This window comes from Cibotium barometz, chromosome 22, assembly GCF_041138505.1.
Source record: "Cibotium barometz isolate CiBa-2024 chromosome 22, ASM4113850v1, whole genome shotgun sequence".
In the NCBI taxonomy this organism is placed as follows: Eukaryota; Viridiplantae; Streptophyta; class Polypodiopsida; order Cyatheales; family Cibotiaceae; genus Cibotium; species Cibotium barometz.
The window spans coordinates 8,638,522-8,658,613 of NC_141067.1; the positions used below are offsets into that span (position 1 = coordinate 8,638,522).

The 20,092-nt window shown below is 36.9% G+C and overlaps 1 protein-coding gene across 1 annotated transcript in view; it reads left to right on the plus strand.

Annotated features, from left to right (window-relative positions):
* The first annotated feature begins 13,717 nt into the window (after positions 1-13,717).
* LOC147626234 (phragmoplastin DRP1E-like) overlaps positions 13,718-20,092 on the plus strand; it is a 15,572-nt gene continuing 9,197 nt past the window's right edge. Inside the window, exons 1-9 of the mRNA XM_086816376.1 lie at positions 13,718-13,934; positions 14,994-15,129; positions 15,865-15,928; positions 16,017-16,121; positions 16,277-16,378; positions 16,556-16,606; positions 16,706-16,767; positions 18,244-18,334; positions 18,852-18,916. Coding sequence (XP_086672502.1) covers positions 15,001-15,129; positions 15,865-15,928; positions 16,017-16,121; positions 16,277-16,378; positions 16,556-16,606; positions 16,706-16,767; positions 18,244-18,334; positions 18,852-18,916 — 669 coding nt within the window. The 5' untranslated portion in view covers positions 13,718-13,934; positions 14,994-15,000. The remainder of the gene's footprint in view (positions 13,935-14,993; positions 15,130-15,864; positions 15,929-16,016; positions 16,122-16,276; positions 16,379-16,555; positions 16,607-16,705; positions 16,768-18,243; positions 18,335-18,851; positions 18,917-20,092) is intronic.

A 20,092-nucleotide genomic window follows, 5' to 3' on the forward strand; every position in this document is an offset into this window, starting at 1 on the left:
AATCATCAATAAATGTCACAAAGTAGAGATATCCCCCAACGATCGATGGTGTCCTTATATTATGGAACCATATACATCACTATATATAAGCTGTAATTTCTGGATAGCCCTAATTAATCCATCATTCGGGAATGATTCCCGTTGCATCTTGCCCAAAATGCACCCCTCATATACATGCTTGATGGCTTTGGCAATCTAACACCATCTCTTATCTTTTAAGGCTCAACAAACTACTAAAATTCAAGTGACCAAAGCGAGCATGCCATAGCTTTGTATCGATAACTCATAGCGCGTGATAGTAACTGAACAAGTGCCAATCTCTCATACTTGTCTAACTTGTAAAGCATATGGCTTAGAGTATCAGATACCATAGTGATGTCTCCATTACTTTGGTCATGAACTTTAGACCTGTCATCAACAACTAGCATCTACTTTAGTAATGGCAGAGACAACAATAAGTTCTTTTTTATGCCTGGCACAAACAAGACTTATGACAGAGTGATCGTCCCACCATTAGGCCTACCATGGTGGAGAATAACCTTACCAGCTCCTTTTGTAGGATACGAGAAGTTATTTGCACATGTGGCTATTGCTCCTTGAGGAGTAGACTCAAGTGAGAAAAATAAATCATGCTGAGAAGTAATGTGCTTGCTAGCACCACTATTAAAGTACCAAACATGCTAATCTATCATTGACATGCATACATCATGAATAGAAGGATCATAACTGCAATGCATAATCAGCCTGTGCATAGTTCATTGACTCCTTCTTTTCAGCACTTGGTGTTGATGCATCATCATAACTAGTCACCACAGCCATGCTTGACTCTTTCTTGTTTTCTACATTCATTGATGTAATGGACGGGCTTCTGTGACAGTAGTTGCATTTGCCTTTCTTCTTAAGCTTATCACCACCCTTCTCGACATCCTTTCCAAAAGACTGGGTTGATTCTACCTTTGGCTTATAGCTTGCCCGTGAGAAAAGGATTTGTCTTTTCCTTTTTGACTGGCAGCAAATGCATGATCTCCCACATGTATACTAGTTCGGTTTTGCCGAGATTGCTCTTCGTGCAAGAGAACTGCAACTAATTGATGGGGTTACCCTTCAACATGAGCCAAAGCGTAGATGCAAAACCATGGTATGAATTTGGAAGAACTATGAGAACGGTAGAGAACTGTTTGGATAAGCCTCATCATGACATGCCAACTACTCTCTAAGATCTTTAATCCTTGTGAGAAAATCATCCATAAAATCTCCCTCATTCGTATGCTCCGACTCTAACTATTTACGCAAAAGTAGGTCACTTGTACCTTGTTACACACCTGGTAAAGCGCATCCCAAGTATGCTCTGTAGTTTTACATGAGTGGATATGAGGAATAATACTCCTTTTTACTAAAAGTGCCACTAATGCATGCACTTGTGCTTCCCTACCATCCCACCTGGCTTGTTTTGCTATAGGAGGTACAAAGGCAGATTTGCCATAGTTACATCAGAACTTGTATCACCATCCAAAACTATGCTGTTGTGCTAGCAAGACAGGGCTTGCCTCAATGCCAATAACAACATTCTAAAGTCCTTACAACCAATACATGGCACATCATATATAACCACAATGGGTAGCTGATCTTGTCAAGCTTATCCTTAGTGGAAAGCATCCCAAATACATTACTGCCTACTACCATTCTACCTACAAATAACTAATCTCTGACATAGAATGTAAATATCCCAACTACCTACATGTACTGTTAATGCACACCACACTGAATGTAACCAAAATGGCTACCCTAGTAGATCACTGATGATGAGCGATGGAAACCTATGCAAAGTGTATGAAAAATTACAGAGTGTGTAGTGTGGAAATGATACTTAGTAGGAATGTCGAAATTGATGATAATGTTGACGATGCTGTTAACACTGTTGCGGACAAAATAGGTAATATTTCTTGAAAACATTTGGCATCTTTCAAAGATTCCATTAAAAATGTTCACTTTTTTACCCCTTTTTGTGAAAAGTGGTCTACGCATGCATAGAACACTGCCAAAAAATGATAATATTTTAAGCATTTTACATGTTTCTTGTGAAAATTTGACATGAAAAAAAAGACTTTGTTTTGCTTAATTTTTGAGATTATAATTGAAAATCTAACAATAAGTTTTCAAAAAACATGCCAAAATAGAGACAATGTTTATTGTTGCCATCTTCAATCCAGGGAAAATTTGATACAACTGTAAAAAGAAGCTATTTTCTAAACATATAGCTCATGGCATAGTTATGGTTCCTCATAATCATTGCTATGTATACTAACACCATTACTAGTTGACGTGCCTTTTCATGTGAAGGTAAACGAGACATCCTCTTCTTCACTATCCACAAATAATTTTTTTTCTATGTGTACACTTGAAGCTTAGACTCCTTGGGTTATCTACCATGTTAGCATGATTGAGGATATGCTTCAGAGTGCAACAATAAAAAACTATCTATTTATATAAATATATTATTAAAGTTTATCTAGATACAACTATTATCTTAATTATTAAACCCTTATTTGGCTCTTGATGAGAGTAGTATTAAAATCCATTTTGAAGCTCTTGAGTATCACAATTTCTTAATTGATAATATATACTTTTTTTTAAAGAGTTCGTTACGTATATATGAATTTTAAAATATCATGAATAAGCTATTTAAAAGTTATCTAATTTTGAAAAACAATTACACGCTCATTTTAAAAGAAGATGTGTCCTTTATGTGTCAAAAAGGGATTGAAATGGTAATTTTAGTTATTAAATGAGTTTAGAAAGCATGAAAAGCTCGCTTTAAGAAATAAAAGTTTATACTTTCCAAAATACTTTTTTGTAAAATATCAGGCAGGGACTTGGGTTCGAATCCTATTGGTTACTACACATGGTAAGGATCTTTTAGCTACAACATTTGTGGCCAACTTAATGCAAACTAGCAACTTCTCAACTAAGAGTTGATGTATTGCATCAACTTGATACAAAACATCAACTTTTATGAAAATTTGATATTTTGCATCAAGTTGATGCAAAACATCAACTTTCTATGCAAAAGATCAACTTTTTTTACAAAACTTGATGTTTTGCATCAACGTTGTGCAAAATATCAACTTTCCCACAAAAGGTGACGTTTTGCATAACATTGATGCAAAACAACATCAAGTTTTATGGAAAAGTTGATGTTTTGCATCACCTTGATGTAAAACATCAACTTTTCCACACAACTTGATATTTTTCATCAAATTTGTGCAAAGCATCAACTCTACCACAAAACTTGATGTTTTGTATTAAGGTTCAAATGCTCTGGAGAAGGAAGGAGAAGAAGGATCAAAGGTCGATTTTCACAAATGGCATGTTTTAGCTATACTCAAAATTTATGGAACAAGTCGTCTAAGCATGCTATTGTGGACGAAATCACTAAAACACGCCGTTTGTTGAGAATTAACCTCTGGTCCTCCAACTTTCTTCTCCGAAGCATCTAAAACTTGATGTAAAACATCAAGTTTTGTGGTAAAGTTAATGTTTTGATGTAAAACATCAGCTCTTAGTCTATAAGGCCTATAAGTTGATGTTTTACATCAACTTTGATGTAAAATGTCAACTTTTAGGGGGCTATTTTTCTTAACTTTAAAATATTTTTAGATTTATTATGAGATTTTTTAATTTTTATCACCAAAAATCAATAAAAACTCATTCCAAATAGTAAATAGTAGTCAATAAAATCTCATTTTTTAAAAAAATCTTATAAATCATAGAATTAAAGAAAAAATATACCTAGGACAAGGTGATATAGGTAGGACATAGGTTTAGGCCCAAGAACCTGAAAAACACACATAGTCGCAACCTTTAACAACAAATTTGAGAGGAGGTCGTAAAAAAAATGCTTGTCTATGTATTCACGTAACCTTTGTATCATAAATAATATCACTACAAAGTAGATGCCAAAAATTCATGATAGCAAAAGAGCTAGGTGAGATAATCCATGATGATCTATAATCCAGATGTGCAAGGCTCCATTGATTTGGAAGACCATGAGTCGATTGATTCGCCCCAATATTGATTTTTATTCTATAATTCAATTTTAAGAACTATAAGCAAATTCGCGTGGGGGGACCATCTATGTCGGGCAGGGAGATGCATGTGAGCTTGGACTCTGCCATGCTTATGTGTAGTAGTATGCTCTCATGCATAGGGGACCTTGAATCTACCATCATCGTGAAATCTCTAAGCTCCTCTCTACCACCATTCAAGAAACCCTAAGCTCCTCTCTTTTCTCTTTGTACACAAAGACAATGTCGTAGGCAAAGATTGCATCTCTCAACATTCTTCGCATGCCCTCCAAATAATTATAACAAGAGCTCATTCTACACTACCCTTAGACATATCATCTCTCAACATCCTTCACATGTACTCTAAATAATTGTAACTATAGCTTGTTCCTACACTACTCCTAGACATACCATTACCTACATTCATAATAATGGCTATCTGGATCAAATATCAACATATGCATACTATGAATTTTTGACACCACCACATATCTACATGATATAGGCTATAATTTCTTCCCACCACCATTACCCATATCTACATGATATAGGCTATATCTACATGATATAGGCTACAATTTCTTCCCACCACCATTACCCATATCTACATGATATAGGCTACAATTTCTTCCCACCACCATTACCCATAGTGCATAACAAGAATTTCCTTCATGACAAAAAATGCATACGTGGGTCAAAATTTACACCCATAGTCTATATGATGTTTGCCTCTAAAATTGTCCTACCGAAAAAATATTTCAATTTTCTACTCTTTTAACATGCTTAGGTTTACTATGAGCCCCCATAAGTTATCGTCTTCTACATATATATAAATAGAAGTCTACGTTTGCACACATATAAGCTAATCTCTTTAAACTCTTAGCATTAGTTGTATATCATGCCCACTACCTGCTTATAAATAATAGAGCAAATAATTAAGTCATACAAATTGTCAAGGTAAGTATATACTCAAGGCTTTGCTATTTGGGTCTAGAAATAGACTCAAGGATATTTGTAAGATTTTTTCATAAATTATGGAGCTTATAATATTATGTATTTTTATATTTTTTGAGTGCTTGTAAAATAATTTGCATATTTATGCATAGTGGTAGAATTTATCCCAAGCAAGTCCATTAAAAAAAGTGTCTTACATTCTTGAAATTTATTTCTTTAAGTTGTGTAGACTCCTATGCAATTTTTTAAGTCAAGTTTATTTTTATGTCACAAACAATAGTAGTTTATAAATCTACGAAGGTCGCACGTGTTCTCAATTGTCAAAAAAATATCAAAATTCATGTAATTTTTAAATGTATACATGGATTTCTAGATGTATTTTTAAAAAACTATGTTTTTAAGCCATTTTTTAGATTTCACACATTTTAGGAGGGAATATTTTAAGGTAACCCTTGTCAGTTACCTATTTTGCTCGCAACAGTGTTTGTTGAAGATGAACTTGAAGATGCGATGTCAAAGATGAACTTGAAGATGCAATGTCAAAGATGACGATGGCCCTGTATGCACATCATGCTGCTATTATGAAAAAAAACCCAAAATCGAACAAAAATACTTCGAATTGACACTACCCCAGGATGCCTGCATAAAACTTATAGCCTTGGTGCTTGAAAATGCTTCGAAATGTGCCAAAACTCTATTAACAACACACTATATGGTATACCTTCTTGACCTAAGAGGATAGCTCAATGTGAGACAATAAAAAAAGCAACTCGAGGAGAAGATAACAAGGGGGTGAGAGCCAAGATAACCTATTATAAAATACCAATTGTTGGAGTGGAGATCAATGTAGCAACACACACATAGATGCATCAAGCAAGGAGAGACAGAAAGAAGCACAACACTCCAAGTAGATTGATGAGACTAAATGAATTACAAAGTGAAGTGACATGATAAGGTCATTTACACACTCATAAGAGTGCGTACACATGATAAGGTCATTTACACACTCATAAAAGTGCATACATACGCTCAAAAATCTCCTAAAGAGGAAAAAAGTGCCCCGACTCCCATTATTAGCCTATGTCCACACAAGCTAGCCACCATGACCACTTTCACTACTTGGTAAATGTTGCTTTTGACCATTAAACCATATGCCCATACCCAATCTCACATGCATAATATTTTGGTGTATTATTTCAACACCATCCCTCAATAATATATCCATGGCTAGTATGATGTCAATGCTGGTTATGATGACCATCCAAGTGCCCTCGTAGGTATTATTCATGGTGGTTTACAATGCCAATTATGATGACAAATGATATACTTTCTAGTTATGATTATAATTCACTTTGGATACAGGTGGGGGTAGGTTCTAAGAAAGCCCAATTGTCTTCAATGTAGTTGGCCTCGGCTGAGGCCTCTTCTTCTTTGGCTTCTCCTTTCTTGCTTCTTGAAGATGCTATCTTGTTCTTCATGTCGATGTAGCTCTTAATCTTATTTATCTTTGAGTTCATTGTGTCTTGAAATCCCTGCAAGCTTTTGAAGTAATGTAAATCATTTTTTAAATATGTTCATGAAGCCTAACACAATGAAGTAATGCAAGCTTTTGAAGTAATGTAAATCATTTTTTAAATATGTTCATGAAGCCTAACACAATGATGATGCCCATCCCTCTCAAATGATAAGGTAATAAATATGCATAAGGGGATCTTAGCCTTATTTATTGGCCAATGTCTTGCCCTTATGAGCATGACTAATGAGTTACATGATGCATACAAGCTTTAAAATCCCATTATTCCAGGCTATGCTTGTGCATAATTATACCACGTTTTGGATTAACAAGTTGACCACTCAAATCAAAGGGTAAATATGGTTTGATTATTTCCAAAGGTTTAGTAACACTTGTTAGTAACACTTGAATGTCAAATATGGACCAGTAGTAGTGGCCCAAAAAAACCTTAGATGATTAGCACTAATCAAGGTAGTAGTGATGAATGTAATGTTTTGTTAACTGAGTAGAAAATACTCCAATTTGTAAAGCACAAATGTAGGGGTAAATGAAGGGGCTTTTTCAATGTGAAGGAATGACAAGCTCTAGTAGGTCCCCAATGTAGTGATCCAAAATCATTTGGATTAATGTTAATTAATCACTAATTGGTAAAAAGCTCATTGTTTGGGGGGCTAAAAATAGAGCCCACTTGGAGGAAGAAATTGAAGGTCTTCCACAAATCTTCTTCAAATAAGATTCAAGGGTCAATAATAGCAGTGTGTGAAGACGTGATTTGAATCCTTGAACACTTCATTTGACACTATAATCATGCCTGCTCATGCCCAAGCTGAGAACTACTGGCTACATCGTTTTTTTGTAAAAATCAGCACCATGGTCGTGTAGCCTCTTATATAAGCTTGAGTACATATGATTAGGAGTGAGATTAGGTACTAATCATCACCTAGAATATCTCAATCATCTCCTAGATTTGAGAACCTAAAAGTGAGCACCAAGTGCCTAGTTTTTGAGGGCATGGAATCTTCACTTCCCACTTGATCTCCATCAGTTTTTATGCTGAGGTAAAAGGCATCCATGACCACTTTCACTGCTTGGTAAATGTTGCTTTTGACCATTGAACCATATGCCCATATCCTCAATGTCACATGCATATATTTTGGTGTATTATTTCAACATGGACGTAGGCTAATAATTGGTTGGGGTACTTTTTCCCTTGTGAAGAGGTTTTTCCCATGCTTATAAGTGTGTGTAAGTGGCCTTATCATGTCACTTCACTTGTACTTCACTCGTTTCTCATCAATCTACTTTGAGTGGTGTGCTTCTCTCCATCTCTACTTGCTTGATGCATCTATATGTTACGTTGGTACCTTTGTCTCCACTTCAACATTTCCAAAGTAGACCCTGTGCTAGGATACTAAAGGCTAAAAAGGTGCGACTTTAATCTGATCTCCACTCCAACATTTCCAAAGTAGACCCTGTGCATGAACTATTACAATACTGAAGGCTAAAAAGGTGTGACTTCAATCTGATCTCCAATCCCCCATCTCCCATCCATCTACAAAACCTTTATATGAACAACGAGTATTACATTCTCTCTTTTCACCACCCATTAAAATTGGACTCAAACCTTTTCTATCCCTGTGTCTCTCAACCATGTTAAGGTTTCCCATAAGAAATTAAGGCCAATGATAACTTGCATTATCTAGGCACTCCTATAGATCTCTCCTTTTCTTAGTGGTATGCCATCCATATATATTCACCAACCAGCATTTTTGGCCATCCAAGAGAATCTCAATAATGGGAGCTCCTCCCTTGTAATGTCACCATAACCAAGAAGGGCATGGAGCTCTAGTCACACCCAGCCCATAGAGGCGAGTGTGGATAACTCCACACTCCTGGGCACTTATAGGGGCCTACCTGCTCATAAGCCTACCTGATTGCCCAAGTGCTCCAACTTGGGCACCCTCACCCCTAGACCGTGATGCACTCGCCATCTGTAGTTTGGCGTTCGTGCTCCACATCTGATCGAGCTCTCACGTGCCATTACATGACATTACCCCCCCTTAAGAATAGTTTTTGTTTGTGAAACAAACTGGCGAAAATATTTGGTAAGCGTTCTTAGTTGCTTCCATGTTGAGGCTTCCTCTAGCCTCAACACTATCCTTCCACTTAACAAGTGCCTATCGATACACAATATACCTCATTTTCTAATCTTTAAACCCAAGAATCATCCTTGGTTCACGTGGAAGCGACTGTGACTCCAAGAACTCAACCAAAACTTAGGATGAAATATGTTGTCCTAATGGATCAATGCATTGTCATGAAAGACTAGAGCACTAGAGAGCTCTCCGGCAACTCAAGTTTGTAGGCTACGCTACTATCTATAGCTCTATGACTATAGGAGATCTAGGCTAAAATCTATGTATAAAAATAAATGGAGTAAATCTAGTTCCTGAATGTTTAAAATTATTCTAAGCAAGTTCCAAATATGGTAGGAACTCCTTCCAATTGGGTTGCCATCACGAAATATATCCTTTAGCACTTGGTTGACTCTCTTTGCCTGACCATTGAGCTACGAATGGTTAGCCATACTCATACTTAGAGTAATTTCCAACTTTTTGAAGATTTGTGTTCAAAAGGACTATTGAACTTCCTATCTCTATTAGACACCATATCTGCAAGCTGGCCATATAGTTTTTAGAGATGGTTGATAAAGAGCTTAGCAAGCTCAGATGTTTTCACATCCTTTTAAGTTGTAATAAACTTGGCCATCTTAGTCAACCTATTCATTCTTCCCTTTAAGAAGAGTTTTTGTTCACAAAAACAGTCAAGAAAGCTATAAATAAGTGTATGTGTGCATATCATACGATCATCTGTGTGTGTAACTTTCCTAAGTACTACGACAAGAAAAACAGGACACACATCATGTATTTTCCTTACTATGACCAAGGAAACATGCAGCGCTAGTGTTTCATTTGGAAACACTCAACCATAATTGCCACTTGCAACAACCATGGAAGATGTCAATGAAACATAAACAACTACTAAGGCATCGAATAACATCATGCCTTTGTAAAAGCTTCATAATGAATGTTCTTCGACATCAAAGGGATTTCTTTACACGTTCTACAACATTAAAGATATTTATCTCTTGACATGGTTAGAAACCACATGGAGTTCAATGCATCAAGTTTACACAACTACTACAAGTCTTTAGTAAAGTATTCTATAATGTGGTAAAATTCAATTGACATTACACATAGTCTAGGGATAGCTGCATTTTTCCCTCTAGAAAAAAAGTTATTGCGTTCTTCCAAGAACAATGTACACATCTTACAAAAAATGAAGATGATGTTCACACAAACATCATTTATGTGATTTATAGTGTCTATGTACTATTGAAAAATCAAGAGTAACATGCAAGCAATGAGAGTCGTACAACCCTCGAAGCCCACGAGTAAAGATATGCATATCCATATGTCTACTATGGCAACCACTTTGGGTGCATCTAGCTAGCTATGTCTCTATGAGCATGTCTTTGGGCTACTACCATGCTGAGATCTAAACATTACTAGCACTATCCAGATACACCTTTACAAGTATGGGCTCCCTGGAACTCCTACTAAGTCAAACAATAGACAAATTAATCGTAAATCATTCTCAACTATAGACAAATTAATCGTAAATCATTCTCAACTATAGACAACAACCCATAAACCATTTTCAACCACGGACAATGGTTTACTATAAAGCAAGAATTGAGAATTCCTTTTTGTTTAGCCGGTTTGTATATACATATGCTATGATATGTGGTTTAGGTATAACCTCCAACACACCTTACATTGATAGACAAACAAACTCAATCTCTGTACTTCGAGATTGCTATGACATAAACTTCACGCATTCAATTTGTGTTTAACACCAATATAAAGTTGAACATATAACATTTTCTTGTTGCCTCCTCATTATAGTGACAATGTATTACCTACCCGTAGGTGGCAATATACTACCCAATTGTAATCAATGACAAATAAGGAATATTGGGTCCTTGTATAAACTTCATAAAATATTTCCAAAACACAAATTAGTACAAGTTGGCTTTTTCTTTTTTTGTGATGTTTGCTTGGTAAAGTTGAACTGTGTCCACTTTACCTTGCCTATCTAAAACTTCAAGTCCTTCCCTCGATTTAGTTGAGTAACTCCGTACTCATGGATACTCTTTCCAAGTTGAAATATCCAAAGGAACCATCTCTTACAAGACGCTCGAGCCACTTACTACAAAATGCTCATTAGGTCAAAGTTAGGGCATTTCAGCACCAAATCCTTGTTAATCTCATATCATTGGATCAATAGCTATGTGAATCTTTGAACTCTATGGTTCAACATCTAACTATGATTCCTGCTAGGCCATGATAGTAGCCTTAGACTCAAGCTTCAGTGTGGATATAAATAGCAAAGTCCTTTGAGAACTTGCCCAAATACTTTGTGGATCCATCTCATGGCTACCTGCCATGCTTGAGCATAGTGTGAAAGCACTTTCACACCTACCCAACTACACACTGAACATTTTTGGAATTTGGTCACACCAAATTAACAAGTTATGGGCTTTTTCTAGAATATCAAGCACCTAAGTTTATGACTTTTCATAAAATTTAAGTTTTTTGAAGTCAACACGCAATATCAGTTAAAAGAAAAGTAGTCTCTCAATAAATTTTATCACCCCCAATTGACACAAGGTAGTGTTTGTTTATGCGGGTACGATGACAAAGCACCTTATAGTAGGAGCTTGGGGTAGGATTAGTCATGTTCAATTAATTAAGTGTCCAATATCCTCGTTTTAGCACATGGTAGCACTCACTCTTCTTCTCGCACTCGGCTAATCTCTCTGGATTAGCACACCTTTTTGGTGAGGGAGGTGATTGCTGGAAAGTGCGCATGTGTATATCAAGCCATGTCGGATAATAGAACGATCAAGTTAACTGTTGGGCACTTTGTATGAGCATCAAGATCGAGATTTGAGTGTAATCATTCTAGACTAACTCCGAATTTCTTGTGGTTTGCCCCTGATTTGCCCCTGATTTGCCTTTGATCTCTCCGGATCAGCTCTTAGTTTTGAGTTTACTTCTAAACCACCTAATTCAACTCTAAACCGAATATCCATGTCAAGAGATCCCTCTGATCACTCCGGATCAAAGAGGGTGCTGATCACTGTGGATCAGCACCCCCTCTAAACACAATAGACTATGCAACCACCAACGGTTTGCAAAGTCTATTAATAACATAGATCATGTGAGCATAATCTACATAGTGACTATGCATCACGAAAACAAAAGTAAAAAAAGTGAACTTTTACATATTTTCCTTGGTGTCCCATACCACCAAGATCCCAAGAGCCTGCATAGAACATTTCATGTCCCATACCATTAAATGATTACAAAAACTACTGTGACACAAAAAGTGAACCTTCTTTCTTTTGGTTGGAAGATTCCACATCCCCAAAACCCAAGAGTGATTCCATTTGTATAAGGCACAATTTATTTTAACCACCATTTAGGAGATTATAAACCTAATCTCAAAATTCTACAATACTCACTTTGGAGTATACATGTAGAATTAATCTGATAAATCTTAGGCTAAGTGTAACCCCAACCACTTGGATTGCAAACAAGACGAAAACGAGGAAATTCACAACTAATATTTCCTAAGATGACATAACATGTCATACACACTTCCAAATTATCGAACAAATGAAGCATATCGTATTCCACATAAAATGGAGTAGCCACATACCCAAACATAAACATGGTGAATAATAAACAATAAATGCCTTAATACTTGGGTTTTACGTACTCCACCATAAAATGGGTCAAAAGCTTAAAGCCCAAGGAAAAGCACAGACATAAATTCCTTTTGGATAATCTTATATTTTCTTATTTTTAGTTGGCCCACTTAGTATGCATTTTCAAACACAAAAAGGAACGTTTAAACTAGTAACATCCTTCTAGAATAATGTGCTTGAAAAGGAACGTTTGCACTAGTAACGCCCTTCTAGAATAACTTGTTTGAAAAGGAATGTATGTGCTAGTAGTGCCCTTGTAAAAAAGAAAAGCTACTCATGTGCACATTGCTTCTCAAAAAATACATTCATGGGAAGATTGCGCTCTCCATATCCTTTAATTATGCTCCTTGGCTATAATAACTGTTTACACACCAATAATTGGACATTTCAAAGAAGCTAGTACATGTGAGTCCTAGCCCTTGAATTGCATTCCTTGCCTACTAAAGGACTTTACACACCACCTCATGACAATTGACTAAAAACATGATGGGTAAGGGATCCTCCATTTTGAACTTTCCACTTGGATTAACCTTTCAATTTTTTTGCACACACACCCACTTATCATCTTTTGTCTTCTTACAACGTTCAAATTAACCAATCAAAATAAGGCAATCCTTGAAAGTCAAGTGATTATCACTTGATTTCACGATTCAGTCGTGCCATCAAAGTGATGTCTTAGTTTTGCCTTTCCCACCTTAGGGCTCAACTTACGTTGGATTGAAGAGGGATTCTCAGATAGATTTACAATTCTTCACATCATTGGGCACGACCACCCTTTACCTCGAACTAACCCCCACCCCAACCATCTAATTATTGAACATGGCATGCCCATTTGTTCTCTTACTAAGGGGCTTAACACATTTAAGGAGGGTGGAATCGGAAGAGAGAAGATTTCGAGTTAAGGTGCTTCTAGCCATGGTATGTAAAGGCCCTTATTATAATATACTAGTCCTCAACCCGCACGTGGGGGTAGGATAGAGAGAAGATTCCGAGTTAAGGCGCTTCTAGCCATGGTATGTAAAGGCCTTTATTATAATATACTAGTCCTCAACCCGCGCGTTGTTGCGGTATGTAAAAGGGAGGCAAGCAGCCCCAACAATGAAGCGTTTGAAATTTTTTTTGGGGGCTCATTGTAATTAGCCAGCCGATTGCTCCACGTCCCATGATTTCTCTTTTCTCTGCTGTCCTTGTTCCAAAGTTGTCATAAATGATATGATATGAGATGATGAGAAATGAGAAACAACTAGGCCCATATTAGGCATACATAACACTTGAAGCCACGTCAACAACAGACCAATTCTCGTGCTTTTTTTTTTCAAAGAATAAACTTTTAGAATTTTGGGGTTAGGTGTGGAAACGGGTGTTTGGCCAGCATCGTTTGAATTTCCACGCTCCCCACACACCAGTCAGTCATACTGTGCACGCAAGCTCAGAGGGGGCTCTTTACAATCTTGATTTTGCTCGCTACAGTGCCATCTCACACGCGTTTCTCCTTCAAAACGCTTGTAGGCGTTCAGGTTTTTGCCTCGCTAAGAGAAATCAAGTTCGAAGCTTCGACCAAATTCAGGTATGCGCGCACACACACAGAGAGAGAGAGAGAGAGAGAGAGAGAGAGAGAGAGAGAGAGGTGTTAACGTCGACGGCAACGATACGGCGATTATGACTTACTGTGTTTTAGATGAGATACGATAATGATGGACTTTCTGTTGGAGAGAGAGAGAGAGAGAGAGAGAGAGAGAGAGAGAGAGAGAGGAGATTTTAGATGAGAGATGATGATGATGGAACTTTTGTGTTATCATATTAGGGTTTTAGATGAGAGAAATGATAATGATGATTTCCTGTGGTATTATTTTAGATTACGATGATGAGACTTTTGTGTTATGTTATTAGGGATTTAGATGAGAGAAACGACAATGGTGATTTCTTGGAGAGAGAGAGAGAGAGAGAGCGAGAGAGAGAGAGAGATTGATTTTGCGTGGTGGAGTGTTGGAAAAATCTGCTTAAATTAGGGCGTCCTGCGTGCAGTGATGGGCTGCCCCATCGAAAAGTCTACTTGATGTCTAAATTTCTGCTTATTGTGTGAATATTAGGGCTTCCTGCCTGCATTTGCAGGTTGCCCAAGATATAAAACCTATACATGGTCATATCTTCGTTTTTGTTTTCTAATTATTAGGGTTTTTTTGGCTATTGTGGCAGCTTTTTGTACTGATGGTGGTCATAATTGTGTACTTGTCGTACTTGGTTGTATAGGGGAACTGTTAAGGTAGTCACACTCTTGAGCGGGGGGCTTCCTGGTTCCCTCGTATCCAGGCCTGGACCATCCACGCTCCCTGTAGGTTGAGCGTGGAGAGGAGCCCATCATTGATTGAATAGCAGGATCTCTTTCTGGGAAAAATAGTGTACTTGTCTCAATTATTGGTTTTTTATTGAAGTGTTAATACCATTCAGTTTTGGCTTTTATGGCACATAAAAGGCTTGCTTGATTAAAGTTTTTGCTTTTATGTTAACAAGAAGGCATTCTGCCTCTGCTGTGGTAGTTTTTTTTGAGCATGAAGGACATGGAGGTTGCATTTGTTTCTTAATGTTCTGCTGTGGAGTAAGGATTTGATACATTTTTGCTTTTCAGGCACATAATGGAGAATTTGATTGGCCTGGTTAACCGAATACAAAGAGCTTGCACTGTGTTGGGTGACTATGGTGGTGACAATGCGTTACCGACACTATGGGAGTCCCTTCCTTCAGTGGTGGTGGTCGGAGGGCAGGTTCTTTTTGTCCCCTTAATCATGTTCTCTCTTTTTTTTTTTTTTGTTGGCCTTACTAAGAGTAGCCACATAGACTGAATCACTTGATTGTACGGTGGTTCATGTTACTTTATTTCTGGAGCATTTAACTCATGTTGATATTGTGACGAGGAATGTTTTGTTCATAGTTCCAATCATATGCGTATGATTGGCCGTCCATATATTTGCAAATGTTTGATTCAAACGTACATTGCCCTTTTTTTGGGGCTGACCTGCTGTCCTGTTAATGTTTTCACTGTCATCATTCATGCTTCAAAGTTCAAGCTTTATAATTTCAGAACTTCAGATTTTGGACTGCTTGAACTTTGAAGGCACCCAAGGTAGGGCTGATCAGGGGGGGTACAGTGACAGCCCTACCCTAGGTGCCTGCAGGCAGTCCAAAATCTGGAATTATAAAGCTTAAATTTTGAAGCATGAATTAGGACAGTGAAAACATGAGAGGACAGCACGTCAAGCCTAGTTATTTTATTTTGTAAGGGCAAATATGCCTATGGTTCTTCCAAACGTTTGCTGTTTTCAGGCGTATGATTAGAACTATGGTTTTTCCTAGAGAAGTGTTTTCAAATGGAAAGACATATTCAAATCCATCATAGTTAGGTTAGAATGAAACAGAGCAAATATAGAAGAAGAGTAGGACATTGGTTACCTGGTCAAATTTGATTTAAAGAAGGGTTGATACCTTCTTACATATTGCAGAGTTCTGGGAAGTCTTCTGTGCTAGAAAGCATAGTTGGAAGAGACTTTCTACCTCGGGGCTCAGGTATAAGCAAACATCCAAGCTTTTTTGGTGTTTACATGAAACTCACCTCAGGGTTTCTGAGATCTTGTTATTCTTTTTGATTTGTCAGGAATTGTAACAAGAAGGCCACTTGTTTTGCAACTGCATAAGCTGGAAGATGGAACAGAATATGCAGAGTTTCTTCATATTCCCAAAAGGAGGTTCACAGATTTTGGTCTGTACATCCTCTTGCTCAGGGGCACATGCTATTGGAACGGGCTTGTAAAGTCTTTTGATTAATCATAGCTTGCATATACTGCTATTATTTTTTCGCTGACCAAGTGCTACTTGATGTTAGCTACTGAGGATTTCATATGTGAATGTTTTCAGCTGCTGTCAGGAAAGAGATACAGGATGAGACCGACAGAATTACAGGCCGAAGCAAACAGATATCACCAGTTCCAATCCATCTTAGCATTTATTCACCAAACGGTAAGCTAGACCGGAAACTTGCTATTTTAGATTTTGGGGTATCATTTTGCTTACCCTTTAATTCAGATAATTTTAAGAGCTAAAATCCCTTGTGATTTTCCATTTGTTGCTGCGTACATCATTTATTATAGCTACAAACTATCAGCAGAGCATTAACATGTGGTGTTTACTCTGCAGTCGTGAACTTGACGCTTATTGACCTGCCTGGCTTGACAAAAGTTGCTGTGGGTAAGTTTTTGAGTTGCTGCATTGCACCTTCTCTGTCAGAAGTGTCAATTCGCAAAACCTAAGTTACTGCAGGACACTTATTAATGTTTTGGTTTTTAGAGGGACAACCTGAAAGTATTGTTGCAGACATTGAGAATATGGTGCGCTCTTATGTAGAGAAGGTATATCTGAAGACAATGCTTGTTATATCCTTACATAGCAAGGAATTCAACCTGTTAGCTGTTTGGCTTATGTTTCTCGCTGTTTGACTTATGTTTCTCGCTTACCCTACCTTCACATTTGGGATTAGTGCTCAATTATAGTCGTTACTGCAAAAGAAACCTAGGGATGATTGTGGTCAGGATGAATTTGGGTTGGCTGAGAATCGAGATATATGCCTAAGCCTAATTAAAGGCCCATTCTCAGATCTTTGGTGTGTTTGAGGGAGTGCCTCTGCTTGACCAGAAACAAGCATGATTTGTTGTTTGAATGTATTTCTGCTAGCTTTGATTGATTGGTGCCACATGGCCCAGTCAAGAGAATATTCATGACGATACAGTGATGAGAGAAATGATAAATGATGGTGCTGCCAATGATTCTTTAAGTTTTATAGTTCTCAATCTATGGGCGTGAGCTGGAGCCTTAAACTTAATGGTGGGGAACCTTTTAGTTTGATACTTGTTCAGTTGTAACTTTCAAGTACACATCTTAAGCTTGAGGTGGTACAAGTAAGAAACATAATTTAATATACATGTTTGTTTTTTCTGATTATGCCAAGGGTAAAGTCTGTAATCCAAGATGAATCGCCATGGCAGTAGAGAGCAATTTTGGCAGCTTGAAAAGCAATTTTGGTTTCTTTGCCTTAAGTATACCCTTGGAATACATGCTAGCATTGAACAAAAGAGCATTTCATCTTTCCATTGGCATGTTTATGGTAAGGCTGTATAGGTCATTGAACAAGCATTAGTTAGTAACTCAGTACGAAGGGCTTTGTGTGAATATATGCTCTTATATGTGTGTGTGTGTGTGGAGTGCCTGGAGTGCCTGTGTGAGCATATCTTGATACAGAGTTCTACACCCACTATTGGGCACTGATGATGTAAGTGGGGATGTCGTAGTATCTAGTCCATACTATGCATAATGGAGTTGATAGTTATAGTCTTGTGGGTTGACTACCATGAGTATATAGCATGCACGTTCCTATAAGGCGAATTTGGGCATGTTCTTGGACTCATCTAGGTATATAAGCTTTAGTTAGTCCATACTAGAGGCACCAAAAAGCTAGCTGTACCAGTGCATTGAAAAGCTAGCTGCCCGATCCTTTTGGAAGGCACAACTTTGGACTTGAGAAAAAATTTAATATGAAGTTCAAAAGGCAACTCATTATAAAGTAAAGCTAAGCATGTGCAACTTGAAGGCCCAAAAGCTCTTGGACCTTTAAAAGTTAGTAGGACTTAATTGTTTGAATAGAGCCCTTACTAAGTTTGGGCTACAATGGGTGGTTGTGTGCTACCATACTTAATTGGTGTTTTTGTTTTGCACCAACCTTGTTTTGCTTCATTTTTAATCTGGTAAGAGTATTCAGTGTATATGTTATCAAGGAGTTGAAAAAATTCAGTGGGTGGTCCCTTATGTTCTGTCTTTGGTTGGAATTGAAGCCAAACTCAATCATTCTTGCTATATCCCCTGCAAATCAAGATATCGCAACTTCTGATGCTATCAAACTAGCTCGGGAAACAGATCCAAGTGGTAAGAAATTTCTTTCCCTCTTCCTTCTGCTCCTTTTCTCAAAAACTTTGAAGTAAAAGAAAATTCAAGTACTATAATACGAGAATGCCTGAAGCATCTTACTTATTAAAACAAAAATGTGGCAGTCTGATGCAGATAGCTTTTGTTTCCTTTTTTCTTTCGTGTCTCTTGTTTTGGATTTAATCAGATTTAGGAAGTAAAACTGGCTCTGAGGTGCACACTGGGGTGTAGCTTAGTGGTGAGGGTTGAGGGTTTCTAAGGCAGCGCATGAGAGCAGATGTGTGTTTCCATACTTGCTTATTGCAAATGCTTGTAAATGTTTGATTTTGATTTGTTAAACTCTTTGTTATTCTTAAACTCATCAGTAACTTGTCTCGAAGTTCAAAACTTGGTTGGAAGTTGGAAAATAGTGTAAGTTTCAAGACTGGATGTCGGCACATCAAGAGGCTTTAGCTCAGGTAATATACAAGGTTTTTGATCTAGCTCTGAATGGAAGCTGAGAAATGTTATTATACAGGTGAGCGCACTTGGGGAGTTTTAACAAAGCTTGATCTGATGGATAAGGGAACCGATGCTGTGGATGTAAGATTTCTGTTGATTTGGTCTTTTTTTTGTGTGTGTGTGTGTGTGTATTTATTCTTGAATATCTGTATGTGTGTGTCTATATATGTTTATGCATGTATGTATATGCGTGTTTATAGTGCATATATAAGTAAATGTGTATATACATATATATATGTAAGTGTGTCTATAGTGCATATATATGTATATACATATATGCATATACGTGTATACATATATGCATATACGCATATATGTATTGCATATATACAGATATGCAGATATGCATATACAGCGCATATATGTATTGCATATATACAGATATGCAGATATGCATATCTATATATGCATATATACAGATATGCAGATATGCATATCTATATATGCATATCTGCATATCTGTATATATGCAATACATATATGCGTTGTATATCTGCATGTATATATGCATATATATACATGTATATATAGATATGCATATCTGCATATCTGTATATATGCAGATATAGATATGCATATCTGCATATCTGTATATATGCAATACATATATGCGCTGTATATGCATATCTGCATATCTGTATATATGCAATACATATATGCGCTGTATATGCATATCTGCATATCTGTATATATGCAATACATATATGCGATATATACAGATATGCAGATATGCATATATAGATATGCATATCTGCATATCTGTATATATGCAATACATATATGCGCTGTATATGCATATCTGCATATCTGTATATATGCAATACATATATGCGTATATGCATATATGTACATATATGTATACACGTATATGTATACATATATGTATACACGTATGTGTATATGTATATATATGCATATGCATATGTATATGTATATGTACATGTACATATACATATACATTATGTATATGTGTATATGTATAAACATATACATATACATATACATTATGTATATATACATATACATTATGTATATGTATATGTACATATACATGTACATATACATATGTGTATATATATATATATATATACACACACACACAGATATTGTGCTAATTCTTTCTATCTTTAGCGGTGCATTTGCCATATCAACTACTTATTTGCTGCACTAATTCTTTCTATTTGCTACTTCCCTTAGTGCTAGGCTTCATTATGGCTGAGTTTGCCGTGCATCTCCGGAAGTTTGACAGAAACTCAG